The sequence below is a fragment of the Vulpes lagopus genome, chromosome 22, assembly GCF_018345385.1.
Source record: "Vulpes lagopus strain Blue_001 chromosome 22, ASM1834538v1, whole genome shotgun sequence".
NCBI classification, from domain to species: Eukaryota; Metazoa; Chordata; class Mammalia; order Carnivora; family Canidae; genus Vulpes; species Vulpes lagopus.
The window spans coordinates 25,009,630-25,034,822 of NC_054845.1; the positions used below are offsets into that span (position 1 = coordinate 25,009,630).

The window sequence follows — 25,193 nt, forward strand, 5'->3', positions numbered from 1 at the left end:
TTACCAATCTTTGTCTTTTAATAAAGTGGATTTCTTCTAATTATATTTTAAATGATTACTGATAAAGACTTGCTTCTACTATGTATTGTTTCCTCTATATGTTATATCTTTTTTATTTCCTCCAACACTGCCTCCTTTTGTTTGATTATTCTACTGTACTTCTTGTACATACCATTACCTAGTGAGATTTATCCCAGAAATACAATACTTGTTGTACTGAAGGAACTTTAATTCCTTATTTGTTTCCTTTTCCATACATTTTTCCGGTTATTATCTTGCTTATCAATTGACATCCTAAATTTATGATTTTTTAAAAGATATTTATTTATTTATTTATTTATTTATTTATTTATTTATTTATTTATTTATATGAGACAGAAAGAAAGAACACGAACTGTGGGGAGGGGCAGAGGGAGAGGAAGAAGTAGTCTCTCCACTGAGCAGGGAGCCTGACTTGGGGCTTGATCCCAGGACTCCAAGATCATGACCTGAACTAAAGGTAGACATGTAAACGACTGAGCCACCCAGGCACCCCTATTTTTATTTTTAAGATTTATTCACTTATTTGGGCAGCCCCCGTGGCTTAGTTGTTTAGCACCACCTTCAGCCCAGGGCATGATCCTGGGGACCTGGGATCCAGTCCCACATTGGGCTCCCTGCGTGGAGCCTGCTTCTCCCTCTGCCTGCATCTCTGCCTCTCTCTGTGTGTGTCTCTCACAAATAAATAAAATCTTAAAAAATAAAGACTTAATTAAAAAATATTTATTCACTTATTTAAGAGACAGAGCATGAAAATGAGCAGGATAAGAACAGGAAAAAAGGAGAGAGAATCTCAAGCAGACTCTGCACTGAGCATAGAATTCAATGTGGGGCTCAATCCCATGACCATGAGATCATGACCTGAGCCCAAACCAAGAGTCAATCATTTAACCAATTGCACCACCCAGGCACCTCCTAAATTTATTTTTAAAATCTAGTTTGAGGAGCACCTGGGCAGCTCAGTCAGTTAAGCATTTGACTCTTGATTTTGGCTCAGCTCATGATAATCAGGGTAGATCAAGCCCGCTGGCTGGCTTCATGCTGGGCTTGGAGCCTGCTTAAGATTCTCTCTCTCTCTCTCTCTCTCTCTCTCACCCTCCCTACCTCTCTTTCTCTATGTCTCTTAAAATAAATAAATAAATAAAATCTAGTTTGAATTGATATCAATTTACTTCAATAGCATACATTTACTCTGCTTCTATCCAGCTCCATCTCCTCTTTATTTTGTCATTGTCACAAGTGACATCTTCATACATTGTGTGTTTGTTAGCATAGATTTAGAATTATTTTCTACATTTGGCTTTTAAATCATATCGGAAATACAAAGAGGAGTTACATTAAAAAATACAATAATACTAGCTATTATGTTTATCTGTGTGGTTACCTTTACCAGTAATCTTTATTTCTTCATAATACTTCAGGTTACAATCTAGTGCCCTTTTGTTTTTTTTTTAAATATATATATATATTTTTTTAATTTTTTTTAAATATATTTTTTTAATTTTTATTTATTTATGATAGGCACACAGTGAGAGAGAGAGAGGCAGAGACACAGGCAGAGGGAGAAGCAGGCTCCATGCACCGGGAGCCCGATGTGGGATTCGATCCCGGGTCTCCAGGATCGCGCCCTGGGCCAAAGGCAGGCGCCAAACCGCTGCGCCACCCAGGGATCCCTCTAGTGCCCTTTTGTTTCAGCCTGAAGGTCTCTTGATGGCATTTCTTGTATGGCAGGTCTACCAACAATGAATTTCATTAGTTTTTGTTTATCTGGGAATGTCTTAATTTCTTCTTCACTTTTTAAGGATAGTTTTTCTGGATATGGAATTCTTGGTTGATAGTTTTTTTTTTCCTTCAGCACTTTAAAGAGATCATTCCACTGCCTTCTGACCTCTGTTTTCAGATGAAAAATTAGCATTAAATCTAATTGAGGATCCCTTGTAAATGATGAACCACTTCTCTCTTGCTACTTTCAAGATTTTCTGTTTTTAGTTCTCAACAGCTTGGTTATAATGTACTATAGTGTGGATGTCTGCATTTATCATACTTTGAGTTTTTTGAGCTTACCAGCTGGTGTATATTCATAATATTCAACAAATGTATAAAGTTTATCACCATTATTTCCTCAAATATCCCCCCCCCTTTTCTCTTTTGCTTCTGGGGTTCTCATAATGTGTATGCTGATATTGTTGATGGTGTCCCATATGTCCTTCAGGCTCTGTTCATTATTCTTTATTCTCTTTGCTTTCTGCTCCTCAAACTAGGTAATTTTAATGTGCTCTATCTTTAAGTTTGCTGATTCTTCCTTCTGCCTATCAACTATTCTGATAAACTCCTCTTGTGCTTTTCAGGTCCAGAATTTCTATTTGGTTCCTATTTATAATTTTTATCTCTTTATTTATATTATATATTTATGCATATATCATTCACCTCATTTCTTTTAGTTTTTTGTCCATGGCTTCCTTCAGCTTTTTGAGTATGTTTAAGAGAGTTTATTTAAATATTTTTTTAGAAAAAAAAATTTTTTCTAGTAAGTCTAATGTCTGGGTTTCCTCAGGGATTGTTTCTATCAATTTCTCCTTCTTCTTCTTCTTTACTGTGAATAGGCCATATTTTACTGCTTCTTTGCAATTTTGTGTGAGAATTGGCATTTTGAATGTTAAAATGGTAACTATGGATCAGATCCTCTCACACATAGGGATTGTTATTATTGTATGATGAAGGTTGCAGTCATCTGTTTATTTCATGCTTTTCTCACACTATTTTTTGCAAAGACTAAATAGTCTTTAGTTACTGAAGCCTCAGTTTATTATCTCTTTAGTCATCCAGTGACCTGACAGAGATTTTCATGAATGCATGAATCCAGAAAAGGAAAGGAAAAAAAAATGGGCGTTCTGTTTCTTTAAAGATTCTTAATTGATACCATGGGGAAATCACTTCTGCCCAGCCTACTGAAGTTGAAACAATGACCAGCCTCTGTGCACATCCATTAGCAAACTGCCAAGCAGACCAAAACACAGAAACCTGAATTTTTGGAGGACAGGTCCCTATTGCCCACACTCTTGATTCAGCAAGTCACACCAGAGATGTGGAAGGCCATCCACATGATTACTTGCTTTGGGGGTGAGGGATGGTGGCTGCTATGTGAAACATTAAGACTCACCAAAAGCCACTAGCATTTTTATTCATTAAAGATTTCCCTAGATGCTGCAAGTGTTTAACTAGACTCCACAGTTACAAATAATTTACTCTGACAGCTCTTGCCACCTCAGTAATTGTTTCAGTGAAAGGACCAATTCCTGGAGTTTCCTGACTTCACTATCTTCTATGATATCACTCCCCAACCTGTACTAATCTTGATCCTACAAAGAATAGACAGGAGACTTAAGAAGAGGGGCTGTTTACAAAAGGCTATTTACAAAGCATACATGTGGGGCACCTGGGTGGCTCATTCAGGTAAGCATCTGCCTTCTGCTCGGGTCATGATCTCAGGGTCCTGGGATCAAGCCCCACATTGGGCTTCCTATTCAGCAGGGAGCTTGCTTCTTCTCCCTCTGCTCCTCACCCTGCTCATTCTCTTCCTCTCTCTCTCTCTCTCATAAATAAATAAAATCTTAAGAAAAAGCAAAGCATGGATGTATAGGAACCACAAGAGAGTGCAGTAAGCCAGGACTAACAGCAGACAAGCTGATACCACCTCTAGGCCCTAAGTGTTGAGGAAAAGGGGTGAAAGGAAAGGAATCTGGTTGGATTCAAGGGAAGTTTCCACTACACTTATTTTTTTTAAACCTCTGAAGTAAGTTTAATTATAATATGTTAAGATTCAAGAAAAGTGGGTGGTAGTACAAAGACATAGCTCCTATTAGTCATAAATTTAAATAAACCAAAAGCAAGATAAAGAAAATAGGAAGAAAGGCCATATCAAAAGTCTTTAGCCTTCTAAATCCACTAGTAAAGGATTGTTGCCTTTCCCACCCCACTCACCCTACTTCCACCCCTTCCTCCATTACTACCACCAAAGATTCATTTTCTATAGACTTTAACCCATGGAAGGCAGCAGGAAGGCAATGGGCTAATAGTGAAATTAAGCAGAAGTCAGCTGGGATTCAAAGCATTCTTCCCGACTCCCACCAGAAAATTCCTGACTAATGTTTAAGACTACATTTCTGGGGAAGGTTGAAAGCATAATTCGGTTAGGTATTAAGCCCCAGGTTGGTGAACTGGCCTAAGTAACACCATTTTGGGTTTCTTCTTAACACAGTCCAACTACAATTAAGGTGTTAGAATAAAGATATTTTCAAATATGGGGACACCTGGCTGGCTCAGTCAGTAGAGCACATGACTCTTGATCTTGGGGTCCTGAGTTAAGTAAGAGTCACACTTTGGACGTAGTGATTACTTAAAAAATAAATAAAGATATTTTCAAATATGCAGATTCCAACAACATAACTCTTAAGTTCCTTCCTTAGGAAGTTACTGGAGAAGATGCTTTAGCAAAACACGTAAACCAAGAAAGGAAAACCTGGGATCCAGGAAATGGGCAAAACAGCCCAGAACAGCAGTGAAGGAAAACCCCAGAATGACAAGTGTACAGTAAGTCTTGAGAGCAGTCAATCCAGATTGAAACAAGAGAAAGGAGGCACTCTGGGACAAATACTCTAGAGAAAAAGTGGAACTTATGTATTTGAGTATATTGGAAATATTGCTAGACTTTGACAGAGTCTTAGAGCACCTGAAGAGGGGATAGGCAGGCAACTGTAGATAATATACAAAATTGACAAGTAAGAGAGAAAAAAGGCAATAATCAGGTCTAAGGAAAATAAAGGGTTGTATAAGTTAGAAGGCATGGTTGTGGTGGACTTCAGGGCTCATCAGTGAATGATATTTGCATACATAATAATTTAAGTGCTTATTATTGGTTTCACCAAAAATTATTACATTACTTTGCAGAGGGCAAGGGCAGAAGTGAAAGACCATGTTCTTCTGTTTTTTAAAAAGATTTTATTTACTTGACAGAGAAAGAGAGCACAAGCAGGGGGAGTGGCAGGCAGAGGGAGAGGGAGAAGCAGGCTCCCCATCAAGCAGGGATCCCTGATGGGGGGCTCCATCTCAGGACCACGGGATCACAACCTGAGCGAAGGCAGAAGATTAACCAACTGAGCCTGAGTGGTTATCTATCAGGTTCTTATCTATCAGGGCAGGAAGTCAAAGGATAATGCTTAAAATTAACAAATCAAGAATTAACAGTACAAGCATTTATTTTGATTTATGGATGGAATCAGGATATGTAAGAGTTGAAGATACTGCATTTACAAAGTAGGCCAGGGAACTGCTTTTTTTTTTTTTTCATTACGAGACTTTTCGTTTACCTATACATTTTTACACCGCGTTTGTGCATTATTTTAGTTCGATAAACACCAATGCTGAAGTATTAGCACGTAAGAAACTTGTTTTATAGAGCTGCCTGGTGGGGCGCCTGGGTGGTCCAGTCAGTTAAGCGGCTGCCCTTCGTCTCAGGTTGTGATGTCAGGGTCCTGGGATCCATCCCCCAGTATCTGGCTCCCCACTCAAGCGGGGGAGTCTGCTTCTCACTCTCCCTCTGCCCCTGCCCCTCCGTGCCCAGGCACTCTCTCTCCCCCCAAAACAAACAAATAATAAAATCACTTTGGATTCTAAATGTTTAAAAATGTTAATTAATAACAACAACAACAAAGAGCTGTCTGGGCCTTGATGACAGGGGCTAGTTTTTGCTCAATTTTTTTGGTTTCTCCCTCTCCCGCCCCCAAGAGTACATAGCAGAAAATGAGTCCACGCGTGTAGGAGAGACTCCACGGAGTCTGTTAAGATTCCCCCCGTTGGAGGAAAGCACAGGGCAAGGCACACACGCAGAAGGCGCAGACCCTGCACGCGGGAAGTATGCACGTGTGCAACGGAGGGGGAGGGTGTCGAAGCCAGCGACCACGTGCGTGGCACCCACGCGCAGCCCCCAGGCACAGAGATGCAGGCGTGAGGAACCCAGGGAGGCCCATTCTCCCGGGGGGCTCCTCACTGCCCTTCTAACTGCGTGTAGCTCTGAACTGAGGGTTAGTAGGTCACGCTCCCTCGACCAGGCCGTCGACTCCACGAGGGCGGGACGTCCGTGCCCTCCTCCGTGCCCTCGGTCGCTGCACCCCCAGCACAGAGCGCGAGCCCATGGATTCGCGACGGTGCCCGCCGCATGAGGGGCACAGCGACGGGCTGAGAGCCACGAGCCGGCTGGGAGACGACGCGGGCGACACTCACCGCGTCCCTGACCTGACAGGACCGGAAGGGTGGAGCTGGGCCTCCGGGACCAGCGGGAGGGAGGAGCAGGACAGACCCGCGGGCATCGGAGCCCCAAGCGAGGCGGGGGCGGGGACCGGGGGACGATGGGGGGGTCGCGCATGCGCCTGCCCAGCCTCCGCGGCGCCCCTGCGTGCGCGTGCGCGAGGGGTCGAAGCGGAAATGGCGCCGCGGGGCCGCGCGTCCGGGCAGCGAGCGGAAGTGGGTGTGAGAGCGGAAGTGGCCGGCTGGAGCCGGGGGCTGGGCGGGGACCGGGCTTGTCGGTGAGGCGGCAGCGGCGGCGGCGGCGGCGGCTCGGCAGGCGGGTTCAGGCTTCGGGGGCCAGGTCGGTCGGGTGGGTGGGTGTCTCCGCAGCCCGCGCGTAGGAGGGCGAGCGCGCGTCTGCGCCTTCCCCGGCCCCGGCCCCGGTCCCCTCTCCCCCTGACCTCCTACCCCACCCACCCCCCCTCCTCCGGGGGCAGCGGGGCCGCTCCCTCCGTCCTTGCCTCCCTTTCACCCACCCTCACCCTCCCTTGTTTCTCCCTCCCTGCCCGGGGCAGCCGCCGCCATGATCCTGCTGGAGGTGAACAACCGCATCATCGAGGAGACGCTCGCGCTCAAGTTCGAGAACGCGGCCGCCGGGTGAGCGCGCGCCCGGGGCCGGTGGGCGGCGGGGGCGGCGGCGGCGGCGGGGACCCCCGGCTGGTCCGCGGGGTCGCTCGGAGGGACGAGGGCGGAGGCCCGGCTGGGCGCGGGTGCGGGTCCGGCCCCGGCGGGGTGATCGTGGGAGGCGACTGGGCGCGGCGGGGCGAGGGGCCGAGATGCGTGGGGAGCGGCTCGGAGGAGGGATGCGGAAGCGGCGGGGCACCGGGGCGCGCGTGCCGGAGGGCAGGCGACCTGTGGGACGTGCGGGCAGCTGCGGCCGAGGACCCCGTCGCCTTCTGGAGCGAGCAGGCCCCCTCCCTCTGCACCCCGCGTCATTGTTCTGAACCCCGAGAAAGCCCGTTTGGGGTTGGGCTGGAAGGAGTTGCCAGGAATTCCCGGGACTGGAGGAGGGCAGAAGGTGCAGGCCCAGGTCCCCGCCGGCCTCCTCGCTCCCCGGCCCCACCCCCACCCCCACCCCCCACCTCTTCGTCTAAAGGAGCAGAAAGCAGACCCAGGCTTGCAGCCGGAAAAACGCGACTTCTCTAGTTTCCCTTCCCCGAACCTTACTGTAAGACATAAGACACACTGGCCATTTTGTTACATATTTCTCAAGCGGAGCAGATAGGCTCCCCCATCCGCACCCCTCCCTTATCTCTCTTCTGAGGTTCTAATACTCCTCTCCCCACCCATTTATCTTTTAAACTCTTATACAAGACCCCTGGCCTGTGATTTCTTGAGTGGTAATCCCGGCCCAGGTACACACTCAGAGGCATCCAAAGTCTATAAAGTTCTCAGATAACCTTTTTTTTTTTTTTTTTTTTTTTAATTTACCAGTGGCCTTTTTAAAGGTAGCCTTAGCACATATTTCCAAGGCATCCTTCTCTGGGAAACGCAGGCATCGGTGGAAAACAACCTCCTTCTCCTCCTCCACCTCCTCCTCCTCCTCCTCCTCCTCCTCCAAAGCTTCTTTGCTTTTTTTTAATATTTAAAACGTGAGCCAGGGATCTGGTTTTAGCTTCTGATTTTCGGTCGCCTGTAGCCAGTCCCTCTGCCTCGTTTCCCGCATCCTGAGGCTGGGGCCTGGCCTCTTGGTTGCACAGTTGAGGAAATAAGTGCCCAATTGCTGGTGAACGGGGAACTAGGGATAGGAAAGTAAGTGGCCGGGTGAGGATTGGTGGAGGGGAAATTCTAAGTGCTCCTAATGAACTTGTGGCTTGGAGGCATTAAGAAAAGTGCTTCTAGCTCACTGCTTAAATTGAATATATTGTGTCTCCTATCTCTTTTGTAAGGTCACAGGTTTTATCTGTAAAGTAAAGCATGGCTTTCCTTGAAGTGAGGCTTACAGTAAGCAAGAGCTACTGTTTCCTGCCAGGGGCTGCAGTTACTTATATTTTAAGCTAACTTGCTTCTTGTCTTCAGCCTCACTTACCAGTTCCTTTGCATTTTAAATGTTTGAGTGAATCAGCTCCGAGTCTTATTTTGGGTGATTGCTGGGTACTTTTTTGAGCAGTGTAGCACATAGGAGGAAGTTAAATTAACTTCTGCATTTTCACAGATGAACCTGTTAAGCGCATTCTCGAGTCCAGACTAGCAAAGAATGAGACCTGTGTGGTTATAAGCTGATCTACAAGATAAATGCCTGTTCATTTTCAAGTAGAAGCATGCCTTGTAGTGTAGAAGTACGTTCACATCTATTTGTGTATTTGTGATTCCAAAATGAAGCCCATTATCCAGACCATCCACTCTTTTCCTTTTAGAAAACTATAACTTACAAAATATCGTTGCAGAGGAATTAAAATAGGCACTCAAGTCTGGAAGCCTAAGTTAGAACTTCTAGGACATTTCTCAACAAAGTATATGTTATAGGGATGTTGGATATTGGGGCAGGGCAAGTTTTGGCTTTTAGTCTGGCCTGTCTTCTCTTTGAGATGCTACTTTAAATACGTGGGCTTAAAAACATGTTCTGCTGAAAAGCACTCTGAAAACCTTTGAAAAGAGACCCGGATATCAGGCCTGGGAGGTAGAGCTTTCTTGGGATTGCAGATGTTAACAGCCAGCAGGAGCTGGCCTCTAAGCTCGCGGTTAGTTTCCAGGCATACATGGTGAGGCAGCAGTGAAGGAGTTAACGTTATTTATTAAGGCGCATGCCTACTACACCAGAACTTCCAGCAAGAAATGACTAGTGTGATCATCATAAACATTTATGGGATTCTACCGAGCAGCGACAGAGAAAGGAGGCCTTTCTGAAAGAGCCTGTTGGCAAGAGAGGAGCTGAAGGGTGAGATGTGTTAGGGTGGCGACGGGAGAAAGACGTTAATGAAGAGAAGTAGCTTGCAGAAGAAACCCTGAAATCGGAATGGCTTTGCCAGTGGGGGGGACCTGCTGTGAGGGCCAGCTCCACCTGGCTTTGCTTCTCAGGGCAAACCAGTTGGGGAACTTAGGGGTTCAGAGCAGCATTTTCCTGAGTGAATCTCTCCCAACTCTGTGATGTCTAGTACGATAACCGGTGGCTGCATGTGGCTGGTTAAGTTTAAATAAGAAAGTGAAATAAAACTAAAATTAAGTTCCTCCTCACACCAGCCACAGTTCTAGTGCTGTTGCCACATGTGCCTGGTAGCAGCCATATTTGGAGAGCCCACAAGTAGAACATTTCCATTATTGCAGAAAGTTCTGTAAAACAGCACTAGGACTGTTGCAGCTACTGAAAATGCAAGCATGAGATAGTCTTAAAAATAGTTCTGTGGTATATGCTTCAGTATACAGTTGCAGTAATTTTCCTCCTGAGGTTGATTTTTTTTTTTTTTTAAACGATGCCTCACACCATCCTCCTAAGTCTTCTTGCCTGTGACATCCTAGTACTAAGAGTCTAAGACTCTAAACTCGCTTTGGGTAAAACAGCTCTGTTATCTAAACGTTGAACATTTAGGCATGATCACCTTTTAATTTGGAGGCAGTTCCAAAAGCCTAAGATTCATTCCCAACAAATTGCTTTTAATTTTTTCCTACCACACTCCTGGGAAAATGGCTTATTGGAACAATTCATATATCGTCACAAAATGGCAATTATTAGTAAACTGTCTCCCCAACAGCCTACACACTAAGAGAATATGCTGATGAAGAAGCCATGCTCAGCACTGCAAATAAGCTCATGCAGGGCTTGTCAACAGCATTACCTTTTTTTCATTTAGGAATTCTTACCCAGATGCCCAATTAAAGCAGAAGTAATCTGGCAAATTAATTGAATTTTTTTGTTACTGTATACACACCAAGAACCTTTTCAGCCTCAAAAATTAGGCCTGTCAACTTACAGTCTGAAGTCCAGAATTGAGGAAATGCTGTCAGATGTGAATTGCTGTTGCTTTTAAGTACATGCTGGCTTCTTGCCACAGCTGTGCATATTGTGGGGCTCTGTGGTTGTGTGAGGGGGAGTGAAGCTCAGTAAGCAAGCGGTGCCAGTTGGGGTGGGCAAAGACCGTGGGAGGAGAAACTTGAGAAAGGAATAAATTAAATCTTGCTGATACCTTGTTCTCATTCCTAAATATGCTGCATATGTCCTCAGAGAGACAGACTGGTTTGAAGTGATATGGAATTGGGACATTAAGCATCCAGAAGAAATGGAAATGTCTGGTTGGTCTTTTTACAGGTCATTACAGTTGCACACTGCTGCCTAGCTTCTGACCTCAGCATTGCTTTGTGCATGAAGTCCTAGAGCTATGCTGATGGCTCCTTAAGGTCAGGGCCTATCACTTTGGTTGTCTTTCTTTCCCAGCATCCTCATTGTATATATAGTTAGCTCAGTAAATATTCTCTTGAAGGAATGGATGAGGCCAGGCAGAATGGATCTTTGTTTCTTCGGGTGCTTAATTTATCACTATTCTGATGCTGTGTGAATCCGCTTTTAATCATGTTGGTTCTTCATATTTTGAGATACGGCTTAGAGAGTAGGGACCACAATTTTTTGGTCTTTGCTCAAATAGGATGATGGGAGCCTTATAGGGGAATTACAGAAGAGTGATCAAAAACTTTATAGTGAAATAGCAGAATTCAGTAATTCCTCTCGTTCAGCTCATAGAAGGGGTAAGTAGAAGAGGGACATAAATGCCCAAATGGAGAATTGGATGCATTCAGGAATAAAAACTCCAAAATCTTAACAAGAAAAGAAGATTGGAAAATGCAGCTGTCAGGAGTCCTTTATTGATTGGTGACATTTTAGAAGCTTCCTTACAAAAAGGATAGAAGAAAATTTTTCCTAAGGATTTTAAGAATAGCTTTTGAAACCCATCTGGATGAATTGAATATGTTTGTGTCCTGTGCTATCCAGTCAGTTACCCTGAGGATTTATCTAGCTGGTTTGTTCTAGGATTTTGGACATTACAAAACTGATACTAACAGGGTTCTGTTTCTCCTTGTAGTGCTGACCAATTCGTGATTCTGGGAGTTAGCATGGTCCCACGACTTCTTCCAACCATGACTTCAAAGTCTGGTCTTTTCTGACTCCGTCAGAAAAACTGATTCATCAATCACTGTCTATGAATTAGACAAATAAGCAAATAGCTTATTTGCTATAAGCTTTGAAATCATAATTCCATTTGATTTTAAAATGTGCCTGTGTGACAGCAGTTCCCATTTACAGTTGAGAAAACTAGGGCTCTTGAGAGTTGTGGAGGGAGTAGATGTATGCATGAAGCATTGTGCAGATATCTTTCACTGACTTCTAACCTTATTTATGATCTGTCATACACAGAACATACTTGCATGGCAAATTTGAGTAAATGGTCTAGCCTAGAGATCCTGCTACTGGGCTGCCCCTGAGGGCTGTGAGGCTCATTATCTCATCATCTCTGTAACTTAGTCACAAGACACTGGTTGGGAAACTTTCCTGTACACATGTCATCTCAATTAGTCTTCACAACAACCTTTTAATCTTCATTTTCTAGAAAAGGATCCTGAGGCTCAGCAACATCTGAGCCACATTGGGTATGGTTTTTAGCCAATAGGTGACAGGACTTGAGTTGAATAGTCAATGCTAAAGGCCTTCCTTTTATTATGATTAATTAACCTCATTCCCAGCATCTGAAACTTTACCAGATGGTAAAACAAAAAAAAACAAAACAAAAAAAAAAACTTGAACCATTTATCTTCTGGGCTTGTTTAATGGTACACTTTCCCCCAGACCAGTCTTTCTGGGGAAACAAACACCTGGGCTTAGTAATTGACATGCCATCCTGTTTGGTATATTTCACTCTTGGTATGGTCTATTTGTTGGGGTACAGAGTTGTAATTCCCCCATGACCTCTCAGGAACACTCCTTTGGCCAAATGTTCTTCTCTACAGCTTGTCTCCTCTATAACCTATTGTGTAGCCATAAATAGTAAACTAAAATATTAATGGCAGTGATTTGACAAATATTCCCAAGTCAAGCAGCAAACCACTTAGTATACCTCTTCCTAAGCAACTTCTCCCAGTGGGGATCTGCTTAGGGAACTTTACAGCCTAGAGAAGTTCATAATTTTAGTTAAAATGTTGATAGCTTGGGGGCACCTGGGTGGTTGTCAGTTAAGTGTCCAACTCTTGATCTCAGCTCAGGTCTGGATCTCAGGATCATGAGTTCAAGCCCTGCATTGGACTCAGTGCTAGTGTGGACCCTACTTTAAAAAAAAAAAAAAAAAAAAAGGTTGTGGTTTTGTTTTCTTTTGTTTTAATGTTTACAGCTTGCAACCCTTAGGGTTTTTATTTATACCTAATTTTTCTCAGTCTGCTGATAAAGTAGGAGAGTGAGGAACTCCTTTGTTGACTGAGTTAAAGTCTAAGGATTTAAAAAATAAAAAATAAAAAAAACCCAGCTACCTACTAAGTGATGTAATATGGACTTTTACAAGCCTCCACCCTGACTTTTTGGCATAGCCACCCTTTCCCAGGAAAATAGACTTCCATGCTTCCTCCCATTGTGCAGCCTCTTCATATTTCATTCAAGTGAGCCATAGATTAATGTTTGTGCTGCTTCTTCCTTTGCTCTTATTTTCTAGAGGTGAGGAATGGTGGTTGGCCATTCATTGTCTTTGCTGGCTACAGTTTCTAATGAAAGATCAGAATCAGTTTAAGTTTTCATCTCATTCTTTTCATCATACTCTAAACTCATTGCTTCTCCATAAACCCACTTGTTGCTTCCATTCTTAGAGTCTCCCAGAGCGATTTTCCTAAGTCACATGGATGGCCATGAAGGAGTAGAGTGGAACTCCGTATGTGACTTGTATTGGTTGATTTTTCAGCAGGGCTAACGTATGCTTCATAGAAGCCAGTTTCCTGGAAAGGTACTGTGTAGCATCTGCAGCAGCTTTTTAACACTCATAAACCACGCCACGTATTCCATTATTTCCCAGCAACCCTAGAGGGCAGCTCAGTTGTGGTTCTCTTTACAGGTAAGGGAGCGGAGGTAGTATAAAAGAGATGTACTTGATGGTGTGGTCTTGAGCAAATTAGGCAAGAATAATTGTGGAAATGTGTGTGTCTTGTCTGCTGGTCCATAAAACAAAGTGGAATCATTGCAGTCCTAGGTAGCTAGAGATAAAACCTTGGAGTCTTCCTTTGTTTCCTACTGTTGGGTTTTGAGGAGAAGTGGGGAAATCACGTAAGGTGGCTTTTCACAGGAGGTTAATTGACCATTATTGTGTATAGCTAGTATGTATGTCATGCTTTCTAGGTAATAACTCAGCAGCATTTATCAAGTAGAAGTTTCTGTACCAGGCTGAGCTAGGAGCTGCACAGAAAGTATCAGGCTGTCCTCATTGCCTGCCAGGATAAGTTATTCTGTGTCTGTTCTCTTTATCTTTAGTAGTTCTATAAGGTCAGTAGGATCACTTGTATTCTCCCATTTTATAGATGAATAGGTGAAAAAATAAAAGCGTGCAGTGTTAATTTGTCTAAAAACAGGGTCCTGATGAAAAGCTGAAGGTGGAAAATTGATGTCTTGACTGTTCTCAGTGATTCCACAGTGTTGTTTTGTGCTGCACTTCCATAGAAAGTGGATTTTCAAAATAAAACAAAACAAAACTAGAGTAGAACCAGTGAAAGAGGGCTTTCTTCCTGAAGGAGAGTGGTGAGTACTTTGGTGACATAAAGGGAGAGGGAAAGACGTGTAGGAAGACTTCCAGATTGTCTTTGAAATGGTATAGAACTTCTTGTTTTATGGACTGAAATTATGCTTTCATCTTCAGTAAATTAAAACCGTTCTGCATTCTGTTTAGCAGCTTTCCTGTGGAATGTACTCCCTCCACTTCCATCACTCCTGTCCTGTGGGGGAGACATTGATCAAAAGATAGCATTTGGTAGTTCCTATATATTTGCAAAAGTGTGTATCATAGTCCTAAGGAATTCACAATTAGAGGTAAGACCAACCATGACAGAGATTGGACAGCAGCTGAAAAACAAAAGCTGTGTCTGTCCTGCTGCCTTTTTGTATCCTCTACCTTAAGTGAGCCTAAAGGTTCAGGTACCTGAGGAAGCAAATTGTGTACGCAGGTCAGCAGTGAGCATAAGATTGGTCCAGAATGCTCCAATCTGAAGTAAAGCTCAGGGGTCTTTGTGAGTCCTTTTGAAGGCCAGCAGCAATACAACTATCTTTACTAAGGAACTTTTCTTTTGTTTTGCAGTAACAAACCAGAAGCAGTAGAAGTAACATTTGCAGGTAAGTGTCCTTACCTTAACCCTGTAAGAGAAGGCACAATATAAAAATAGAAAACAAAATCATTCCTAAAGTAAGTTTTGAGATTTGGAGTACTGTCCCCTGGTTGTCAAGGCTTTTTGAGATCTTTGCCTTAGATGATTATTTATGGATTTATTGAACTTTGTAAAGTTACCTACTGATATCTCAGAGGTTTGGGGTTAATGTTGTGGTATAAACTAAAGTTTGTTTAATTTGGAAATATTAAATTACTGTCTTCAAGTAACCTTCATCTCAGTTTTCCCAACACTAGAGTAGTGGGGAAACATGGAAAATACTAGAGACCTGTTCAAGTCAGAGAGGTTACTGCTTTCTGTTCCCTATTAAGAATTAGATATTGATGCTACTCATGTGCTGTGTGGACTTCATGGAGTTAAAACAGTCACCCTCTGTATAGTGAGGGTATTTGACTAGGTGATCTGGGAAGACTTTGCAGTTCTGAAGTGCTGTGACTGGAGGCGAGGCACCATCCCTGTCCTCTCCCACTAACTAGCAATGTCAAACCTCCCTAAACTGAGGTTCTCAGCACCTGGTTTCGGGAACTACACCCGTTAAATCCTCTCTGCAGGAAGGTAGAAGCCAAAGAGAAGGGAGGCTTGTATATAGATTAGAAGAAACTTAATAACCAAATGCAGTGTGGGGCCCTTATTTGGATCTTAATTCAAATAAGACAACAGTATTTTATTTTATTTATTTATTTATTTTTTTTTAAGACAACAGTATTTTAAAACCATTGTGGGGTTATTTTGTTTTGTTTTTATTTTGGTTTGGTTTTTTGAGGCAGAATATTTGAACACTTGACTGGATATTTGATATTAAGAAGTTGGTTTTAAAAATTTAGGCATGGTAGTGGTATTGTGGCTGTGCTTTCTAAAAAATTCTTGAGACGCCTGGATGGCTCAGCAGTTAAGCTCTGCTTTTGGTTCAGGCCGTGATCCTGGAGTTCAGAGATCGAGTCCCACATTGGACTCCCTGAGGGGAGTCTGCTTCTCCTTCTGCCTGTGTCTCTGCCTCTCTCTGTGTGTATATCTCATGAATAAATAAAATCTTTTTAAAAAAAAAGTAAATAAATAATTCTTTATTATTTGGAGATACATTGTGAAATATTTATGGATAAAATGATGTGATGTCTCGGATATGCTTTAGAATAAATCATTGAGGGGGGCACCTAAATGAAATAAGATTGGCCGTGTGTTGATAATTATTGGAAGTCACAGGGGGAAATTAAGAGTTGATTATACGTTATAATCTAGGCTTGTTTAAAATACATCGCAACAAAAGCTTTTTTAAAAAAATACTTTCAGGGGCACCTCGGTGGCTCAGTGGTTGGAACATCTGCCTTTGGCTCAGGTTGTAATCTGATCCCAGGGTTCTGGGATCGAGTCCTGCATCAGGCCCCATTCAGGGATCCTGCTTCTCCCTCTGCCTATGGCTCTCCCTCTCTTCTATGTCTCTCATGAATAGAGAAAATAAAACCTTTAAAAAAATACTTTCTGGGCAGCCCGGGTGGCTCTGCAGTTTACCGCCGCCTTCAGCCTGGGGCTTGATCCTGGAGACCCGGGATCGAGTTCCATGTCAGGCTCCCCACATGGAGCCTGCTTCTCTCTCTGCCTGTCTCTCTCTCTCTCTCTCTCTCATAAATAAATAAATAAAATCTTAAAAAAAAAAAAATACTTTCTGCACCAAGCTATGATGAAGGTAAGAATAGCTTTGTAATTTTAGAAGAGAACCAAGAGATAAGTACTTGATAGTTTTATCCCATTGTTTTTTTTTTGCTGACTTTCTGCATGGATTTAAAATAAATACCATTTTATTTATGTGCCTACTTCCAAGGGGGACCTCCTTGTGTCCTGTAACAAGGCAGACCAGTGTTTTGAGATCTTACTCCCCATTCCCAAGTTAATCAGTTTTATTTACTTTCTTCACAGATTTTGATGGAGTTCTCTATCATATTTCAAATCCTAATGGAGACAAAACAAAAGTGATGGTCAGTATTTCTTTGAAATTCTACAAGGAACTTCAGGCACATGGTGCTGATGAGGTATGTTCTACATCATTTTCCTTGGGACTCCTGTTCCCTCTTCACCTTTTATTGGTAGCTTGCCATTCCTAGAAAGTCTGTTGCACTGATCACTCTGGACAGCTAGGCCACTTAACCAGTGAAGTGGTTGACTTCATTTTCAGTCAAGATGTGAAGTGAAGTGACTTCACTTTAGTCAAGACTTCTTGACTTCATTTTCCATAACGATAGCGTATTTTTCAGAAGAAGCTTTGGCTCTTTGCTTACTTGTTTGCTACTCTAGAAAAATAAAGATGTTCCCTAACCAATGAAAACAAAACAACTTTAGTTCTCAAAAAATGCACCAAAGAGTACATTCTTTGACCAGTAAAAAAATAGCTATCACGGGGCAGCTGGGTGGCTCATTTGGTTAAGTATCAGACTCTTGATCTCAGGGTTGTGAGTTCAAGCCCTGCATTGGGCTCTGTGTTGTGGAGCCTTTTTTTAAAAAAAAAAAAAAGCTATCAGATGGGTTCCATTTTATTTCTATAATATTGTGAAGTAGGTATATAGCTCTGGCCTTTAAATTTTATGGTCTTAATTTCTCATTCTGGAAATTTAGGTACAAATCTACCCTTTTTGATGTAAACTTCTTTAGAGCTGGTCTCCTTGAGTTTCTCTTCTTCCTTATGACTACCACAGGGGAAATAGAAAGGCTCTCCATGCATTTTGAAATTCTTAATGGCCATGCCTTATTCACTGGCTTTTTTCTATAGCTAAAGTAGCAGGTTTGGTTCCTGTTGAACTATATTTGCTCTGGGTAGAACCATTTATGGAAGAAAGAAAATGTTGTTACACCAGTGAGCACACGTTGTGGTTGGGTCTCAAAGCAGGAAGTATGACTCAGTTCCTGAATCAGTTTTCAGATATCTTTTAGTTTTAACAAGCTAGGTTCTCCTTAATCCAGTTAATGAACATACAGCTATTTCTAGTTTCTTTCTGATTAAGGGTGATTCCTTTTGAATTAATTAAAACTTATGCAATGAAAATGGTGTTTATAAAAAAAAAATCTCTATCTCAGTAATATTTTGGTATAAAAATTAAAGTTGATGTTAAGTAAATGCAATCCTAGAAATCATAGACCATTATTTCTCTTAATTATTCATATGCAGTTGATCTGTCCCAGCAATTCAAGGGAAGAGCCAAAACCTTTTCCGATTTGCCTCATAAGTTCAAGGGAAGAAGAAATGTCTAGAGAATTTGTATTCAGGGTGATTTTACCTGAAAGAAAAGCTTAAGGAGGAAAACCTAGTCTCATAAAAACATATGAAAGATTATTCTATAAAAGTTAGTGGCCACCTCTTCTCTTTACCAGATTAAGAACAAAAGGAAACAAGCGGCTATTAAGTGGCCCTGCTTTTGATTAACCATAAAATAACTACCTGAAAAGAATTGTTAAACCTTCGAACAGACAACTCAAAATTCTCCCTAGACAGTTTTCTTTCTTTAAAGATGCAGGTGCAGTGATAATAATAATCTTTGGAAGGGAAAAAAAGCATTAAAGCTGGATTTCTTAAGCCTCCTTTCCAGTCTGTGCCTTCCATACCCTAGAACTCCAAACACAGTGTTATTCTTGTAGCTCCCGCAGGGTCAAAGAACCGACCCCACCCGCCCAAGTGGGTGGAGCAAGTAACATTCGGAGTTTTGGAGCAGAGTGCACAGTAAATGGCTCTTGGGTTTGGTTAAACAGTGACTAGTCTGTGATAACCAGAGGAAGCTTGTTTCTTTGCCCAGGCCCTTTTTCAAGGCAGAAAACCTCTGTTGCTAGGGCAGGTAGATCTGATGGTGAGGACTGATGGGTTGTTGCCTCCGCGCATCTTCTGGTGTCAGGTTGGAAGAGGGAGGCGTTCATTGAAAAAGTGAATTGTGGTTTAAAGTACAAGTGGAATCAACACGGAAGCGTTGGCTGGTTTTGCCAAGTGGAAGGAGCTGAACAGGGTATAAATTTGGCTCTAAGAACCTTTTAGATCTCAGAGTATTAAGCTTGGAATTAAACTAAATCTTAGGAGTTATGGTTTTTTCTTCCACATCTAATTTCCCCTTCTTCCAAGCACCCATATTGCACACAGTACAGTATTATGTATATGTACAGTATTATGTAATATGTACAGTATTATGACTCAGAGATAGCATGCTAGTTAAAATTCTTATGAGATACGCCTGGTTATACACCACCCCATCCCTCAGACTCCTTTAGGAGAAGTGGTGTATATAAGACACCTGAAGGTCAGATCTCTCTGTGCCACCAAAACTCTGTGACCTTAACATCTCCTTTGAGTTCCTCTTCTGTAAAAGAGAACCTCACAGTGGCTACATGGTCACTAGATCGGAACTGCATGTGGTATTACTTATCTTTTGCCTGGATACAAATAAGTGTGATCACAAAGTCATGCATTGAGATCTATTCTGTTATCTATAGTTTGCAGATAGAGAATTTCTTCCAGCTATAAGAAAGTGGTGAAATAAGTACGTGGAATATTAAAGAGTATTTAAGAGCAGGAAGGAAGGAACCTCACCTTGTGATAATTTTTTCAAATAGGACAAAAAAATACATGGTTTGCTGTTGCTTTTTTTAAATTATCATTACAGAGGGTATGTTGAAAGTAAGATTAGAAGAAAACATCAGGGATCGCTGGGTGGTGCAGCGGTTTGGCGCCTGCCTTCGGCCCAGGGCGCGATCCTGGAGACCCGGGATCGTATCCCACATCGGGCTCCCGGTGCATGGAGCCTGCTTCCCCCTCTGCCTGTGTCTCTGCCTCTCTCTCTCTCTCTCTCTCTCTCTGTGACTATCATAAATAAATAAAACAATTTTTAAAAAAAGAAGAAAACATCAATATTGACTAAGCTCTGTTTACTGCAAATCCCCATACACAGGCATGTGTGGGTGCAGAGACCACAACAGTGAGCAGGGCTGAGCTCCTGCTCACATGGAGCTACCCTCTAGTCTGCCTATGTTTGCAGTGCTTTCTCTGGCTGATAGAATTCTTTAAAACATGCATTTATAACTCTTAAAACTAAAACAAAAGTTAATGCTTTTGTTTACTTTTAACTTGGTAGATTGTTCTGTATTAAGTATCCTTTTTTAATTTTCTTTGATATCCCAGAAAATTCCAGAGGATCATGAATGTGTTTGTGGTGAGATAGTGTTGAGAAATTGACTAAAACATCTAGATACAAAATCCTGCAGCCCATTGTACTGCTCTTACATATACTGTTAAGATACTGGCCTCAGTTTTTCCCTTCTTGCAGAATAATGACGACCCCCCTCCCTCCTAAGTATGTTTTTAATGAGGGCTAAGAATCAGCCATGTCTGTTTTGCTCTTAAACATATAAAGACTGATTAAATAGTTCTGATTGCTCTGATGTTTACTTTTTTTTGTCTTCAGATAGCTGCCTTCTGCTTACCATAGCCTATGTAACATTTAAATCTGAACTAGTCCTTCTAAAATGTTTGTTTCTTGAACTGTCAGCCTAGGAGCAGTTTCCACCAGATGAACCAGTTATACTGACAGAGAAATAGGAAGGTATAAAAAAGGTTCTTGTTTTATCATTTACTCCTCAAAGCTGGAGAGTAGCCAAGCAGTAAGTATTAGTTTTGGGGAAACAAACAAACAAACAAACAAAACATGTAGAAAGTACAACCTTCTGTGGACCCACCAGTGTAAATAAATGGCTATGCTTCAGTGATCTGTTGTCTTTTGTCATAAAACTGTTGGTGAGCTAAATAATTTTAAAGCTTACAAGATAAGCAGGCTAACTGGAATCTGTTCCCAGTAATTCTGGTTTTATCTCTTCACTTACCTGGGTTACTGGTTTGGCCTGTACTTAGTTGATAACTGACATAATCTTCTTTCACTTGGGTTTGGCACCCTTCAGCACTCTTGAAAATAAAAGTGATTGTGTGCAATACATGGTCTGTGGGAGAACAGAACATATATAGGGCGTGACCAATTCCTAAAAGAGTAAAAGATGAGCCTTGATTTAAAAACAGATCCTAGATTAACCTTTTGGATTTAATCTCAGTTCAATGAGTGACTTGCTTGGTAACTCAGTTAAATCTGCTTCCCTTTATGTGTCCAGTGTCCCATCCACCAGATGAAAAATTCTGGCTTAGAAGAAGCTTGGCAAATACAGTGCTTTAAAAATGGCATTATCATGCTCTTTGGATTAACATTTGTTTTTGTATTTTCTAGTTATTAAAGAGGGTGTACGGGAGTTTCTTGGTAAATCCCGAATCAGGTATGTAGCCATGTGAGCAACTGTGGAGTGACATGGGAAGATACCTGTCCTGTTTTGTACTGTGTTTTTTTTTTTAACTAAAGCATTTCATTTAAATATTGTTCCTTTTACAAATATTTTTGCCTGAGCCCAGTTCCCACTTCAACCCTCTCCTTGAAACTAGTTTATAAGGGGCTTTGCTTTATCCAGTAATGGTACACAGTGTGGTGTGCAGAATTGATGTATGTCATTTTTAACATTTATGTCGTGGAGCCAAGGGACTTGCGCTCAGTGGGCCACTTGTTTTCTCATGGTGATTTTCTCTTAGCCTTTTGAGACTAAGCAAGCATTGATTTTCACCCCAGCCCCTAGTAACACCATTTTCTGTACTCTGCACATTTGGAGAAGGAAACACAGCTATTCTCACATATTCAAAGAACAGAAATTTCAGCCCCTCCTTTTAATCCGTTCTTCTAATGAAGAATAATAGCCTCTTTGCAGCCAGAGGAATTGAAAAGCACCATGGCCTTCCTTGATTACAACAGCTATGTTCTATTGCTTTATAGAAAATTTAAAGCAAAAAACCAAACAGTATTTTCATCCTTGTGAATAAGTGGAGTCTCAAATTCTGAGGCATTTAGCTTGCCCCCCTGATGAGGACCAAGTAGTTAAGTTCCTTTAAACATAATACTACTTGAATTTTATTCCTGTGGTGTCTCTGTAGATTATTCTAAGAAGGTAGGCATGTCTGTCTTTCCACAGTGATTACTTCTGCTAGGGTTATTTCCTCCCTCAGCCTTTGTGGGGGTTTTGTTTGCTTGTTTGTTTTCTTATAATATGACATGCCTCACCAATCCTAGTGGAAGACCTTTCCCTGTCTTCTGTATGGTCTGGAAACAAAATATCAAATACAGAGAGATGTCTTTGGGATGAAACTTGTTATTAGGAGTACTGTGGGCAGAAGCATTAACTGCAGTCCATGAAGAATATTGGAATATGTTCATCCCCAAATTGATGGTAAAAATATATGGAGAAATAAAAACCAAAAAATAAATAACACTGTAGGCTTTAAAAGGAATCAAGGGGGATCCCTGGGTGGCGCAGCGGTTTGGCGCCTGCCTTTGGCCCAGGGCGCGATCCTGGAGACCCGGGATCGAGTCCCACATCAGGCTCCCGGGGTACATGGAGCCTGCTTCTCCCTCTGCCTGTGTCTCTGCCTCTCTCCCTCTCTCTCTGTGTGACTATCATAAATAAAGAAAAATTAAAAAAAAAAAGAATCCTTTAAAAAAAAAAAAAAAGGAATCAAGGAATTTCAGAGAGAGGGGGAGAGGAAGGAGCAGAACTAGAATAGAAAAAAATTGTGTAGGAACTCTTGGGTGTGCTTGACACAGCTCAGATCTCACAATCCATCAGAACCCCTGGAGTGTAACACAGAGAGCTTATGTTTCTGTCCCTGGACCTTTTCTTCCACTTCTGCTAAAGCACAGGCATTGCTGGATTGCAGACCTTGTGTTCATACCAGTGGAAAATATAAAAACGAGTGAAAGTAGTGTGTCACCTCCTGTCTTTCTATGGGTTTATCTAAGCAAGCTTGGGGGGTCTCACCAAGCCATACTAGATTTTTACTTTTAATCTATCCTCAGTATGTTTTTCTTCATCATATCAAAGCCTTACTTAAGAGTCTGACTTTAGCTGTAGTTTTACTTAGCTTGTTTTATTTGGCTTCTTAAAACTAACAAACCTGAACTCTAAATATTTTCTTTTTCTATCTCATCTTGTAGTCTGCTTATCAGTTTTCAGGTGCCCAAAATGGAATGATGATTGATATTATTTAATATTGGAGTGCCAAAAATATGCCAAAAGCACAACCTAGAACAGAGATTTGGATAGTCCGTGTTCTCAGTGAGGATAGATACAACAAAAAACAGATCTCAGGAATGTTCTTAGAAAAAAATTAAATAGTGGCAAAGTATAAATGTCTAAGACATTCCATACAGTTCTGATAAAATTATTCCCAGCAGTTATCTATATAAAAAGATCCACAGTGGTGTACAGATACTCTTACAAAACCACCTATAGGCCTTTTGGCATGTATTAATCATTTGATTAGATAATCAGTTGTCCCAGCCTTGTTTGGTGGAACTCCTACTCAACATGCTGTAAAGAGGCAGAATAGGGTGTAGTGGTCAGCAGACTTGGCTTCAGGTCCCATTTGTTAATGACCTACTGTGTTCTGGGCACTTTAAAATACTGTACACTCTAAATTTTCCCAAGGGCCTCCCCCTCTCACTATCCTTTTTAAATAGACGCAGGAATTTTGGAGGTTAGGTAGTTTGTCCAAGGTCACAAAGTGGCAGGGCCAGGATTTGGACCCAATTCTGTTCAACTCAAAATAGAAAACCTACACCTCTGTATCATGCTGCGTGTAGCATAGCACTCTGCTCCTTTGAACTTCTTTTCCCTGTAAAATGAGAATAACCATATCTGCCTGCCAACTTAAAAAATTGTTATAGAGACCAAATTAAATAAAATTAAACACTTTGAAATGTTTATAGAGTATGCAAGTAAAAGCTATTGGGGAAGTATATACATATACACACACACACTTTTTAGATTTTTCCATACTTAGCCTCCTTCCACAAAGGATTTGTAATGGTATGTGATGGGGTTTTGTTGTTGTTGTTTTAATCAAAATGCTACCCAGCTACTGGTTGTGTTAGCACTTGGCAGGTTAAACCATCAGAAAAAAATGTGTAACTCATGTTATTATAGCTTGATAGCATACACAAGTCCCCTGTTGACTACGGTATCTGGAATACTAGATTTCTAATGGGAGTTCCTGCATTATGGCTTCTACTTGTTATCAGTCATCTTTGATACTGATTCCAATTTTGGCATAGCATCTATTAGTTAGCTGTATATATTCACAGTGGTTTTACAAGAATTAAGGTTTTATTTTACTTAATTTGCCATATGAGACAGATGAGAATAGACAGCAATCTACCTGGGTTAAAAGAATGGACACTGAAACAAAATAGAATGTCCTTAGAACCTGCAAAGTTGTTTGTTCTGTATTTAATATAACCGCTGGGTTTTTCCCCCCTCCAGGATACAATGTCTCTTTGCTATATGACCTTGAAAATCTGCCGGCATCCAAGGATTCCATTGTGCATCAGGCTGGCATGTTGAAACGAAATTGTTTCGCCTCTGTCTTTGAGAAATATTTCCAATTCCAAGAAGAGGGCAAGGAAGGAGAGAACAGAGCAGTTATCCATTATAGGGACGATGAAACCATGTGAGTATAGAACTTGCCCCCCCCAAAAAAATAAATAAATAAAATAAAATAAAAATAAAGAAAGGAAGGAAGGAAGAACTTGGTCCCAAAGCCTTGGTGTGGCTGTTACATGCCCTTTCTGAAAGACACATGGTTAGGTCAGACCCTTAAACTCTGTTGTATGAATCCCCCCTACCATGTCTTTCTCATAAAATTCCTTAAGCCAGGAGATAGATGACGGGGAGAAAAGGAGGCCACTTTTGCTCGTCTCTATATCAAAAGTTGGCAAAAGTTGAAAGGCAAATCCAGTGCTTTTCTTTAAAGCACCATTATTCTTCAGTCATATAGCCTGAGCAATAGGGAGGTAGAAAGGACTGTGCATTCTGTATGTTTGCAACTCTTGGATCATCTACATAGTAGGAATCTCCTAGTATATAAAGAAATTTTTAGAAGTGAGGTTCTGAGAGTCACAAACCCTAGATTCCATGTCCTACCACACAGACAAGTCAGTACTAGCCACTGAGGGTGATTTTCCTCTCCTGCCCCTCTCAGGGCATGCATGTATTATACTGACTTTGTTGGTCATACATACTGAGTCTCCCTTGGCATGCCTGATTTTATGAACTAAGATTTATTTGGCTTTACCCATCTACTTCACTTGGAGATCAAGTTCTTGACAAAACCTCATGCTCATTCTGTACTTCTTACCTCGTGGGTTTTGTTATCCTCAGGTATGTTGAATCTAAAAAGGACAGAGTCACAGTAGTCTTCAGCACAGTGTTTAAAGATGACGACGATGTGGTCATTGGAAAAGTGTTCATGCAGGTATGGAGTGGACATCTTGGGGGGAACACCATGGTGTGGTGGTTTATACCTGGGTACCGTAGCACACCATAAATATAGAAAACGGGCAGCTCTTTGGATGCCAGAGCTTGAAGAT

The 25,193-nt window shown here is 41.8% G+C and overlaps 2 protein-coding genes across 2 annotated transcripts in view; one reads left to right on the top strand and one right to left on the bottom strand.

Annotated features, from left to right (window-relative positions):
• LOC121480564 (translation initiation factor IF-2-like) overlaps positions 1-6,906 on the bottom strand; it is a 31,892-nt gene extending 24,986 nt beyond the window's left edge. Inside the window, exons 1-2 of the mRNA XM_041737187.1 lie at positions 6,901-6,906; positions 6,319-6,738 (exon numbers count right to left, since the gene is read on the bottom strand). Coding sequence (XP_041593121.1) covers positions 6,319-6,738; positions 6,901-6,906 — 426 coding nt within the window. The remainder of the gene's footprint in view (positions 1-6,318; positions 6,739-6,900) is intronic.
• The window catches only part of ARPC2 (actin related protein 2/3 complex subunit 2), a 29,755-nt gene continuing 11,113 nt past the window's right edge, over positions 6,552-25,193 (top strand). Inside the window, exons 1-7 of the mRNA XM_041737350.1 lie at positions 6,552-6,682; positions 6,897-6,978; positions 14,631-14,665; positions 16,630-16,742; positions 20,955-21,000; positions 24,088-24,274; positions 24,985-25,078. Coding sequence (XP_041593284.1) covers positions 6,905-6,978; positions 14,631-14,665; positions 16,630-16,742; positions 20,955-21,000; positions 24,088-24,274; positions 24,985-25,078 — 549 coding nt within the window. The 5' untranslated portion in view covers positions 6,552-6,682; positions 6,897-6,904. The remainder of the gene's footprint in view (positions 6,683-6,896; positions 6,979-14,630; positions 14,666-16,629; positions 16,743-20,954; positions 21,001-24,087; positions 24,275-24,984; positions 25,079-25,193) is intronic.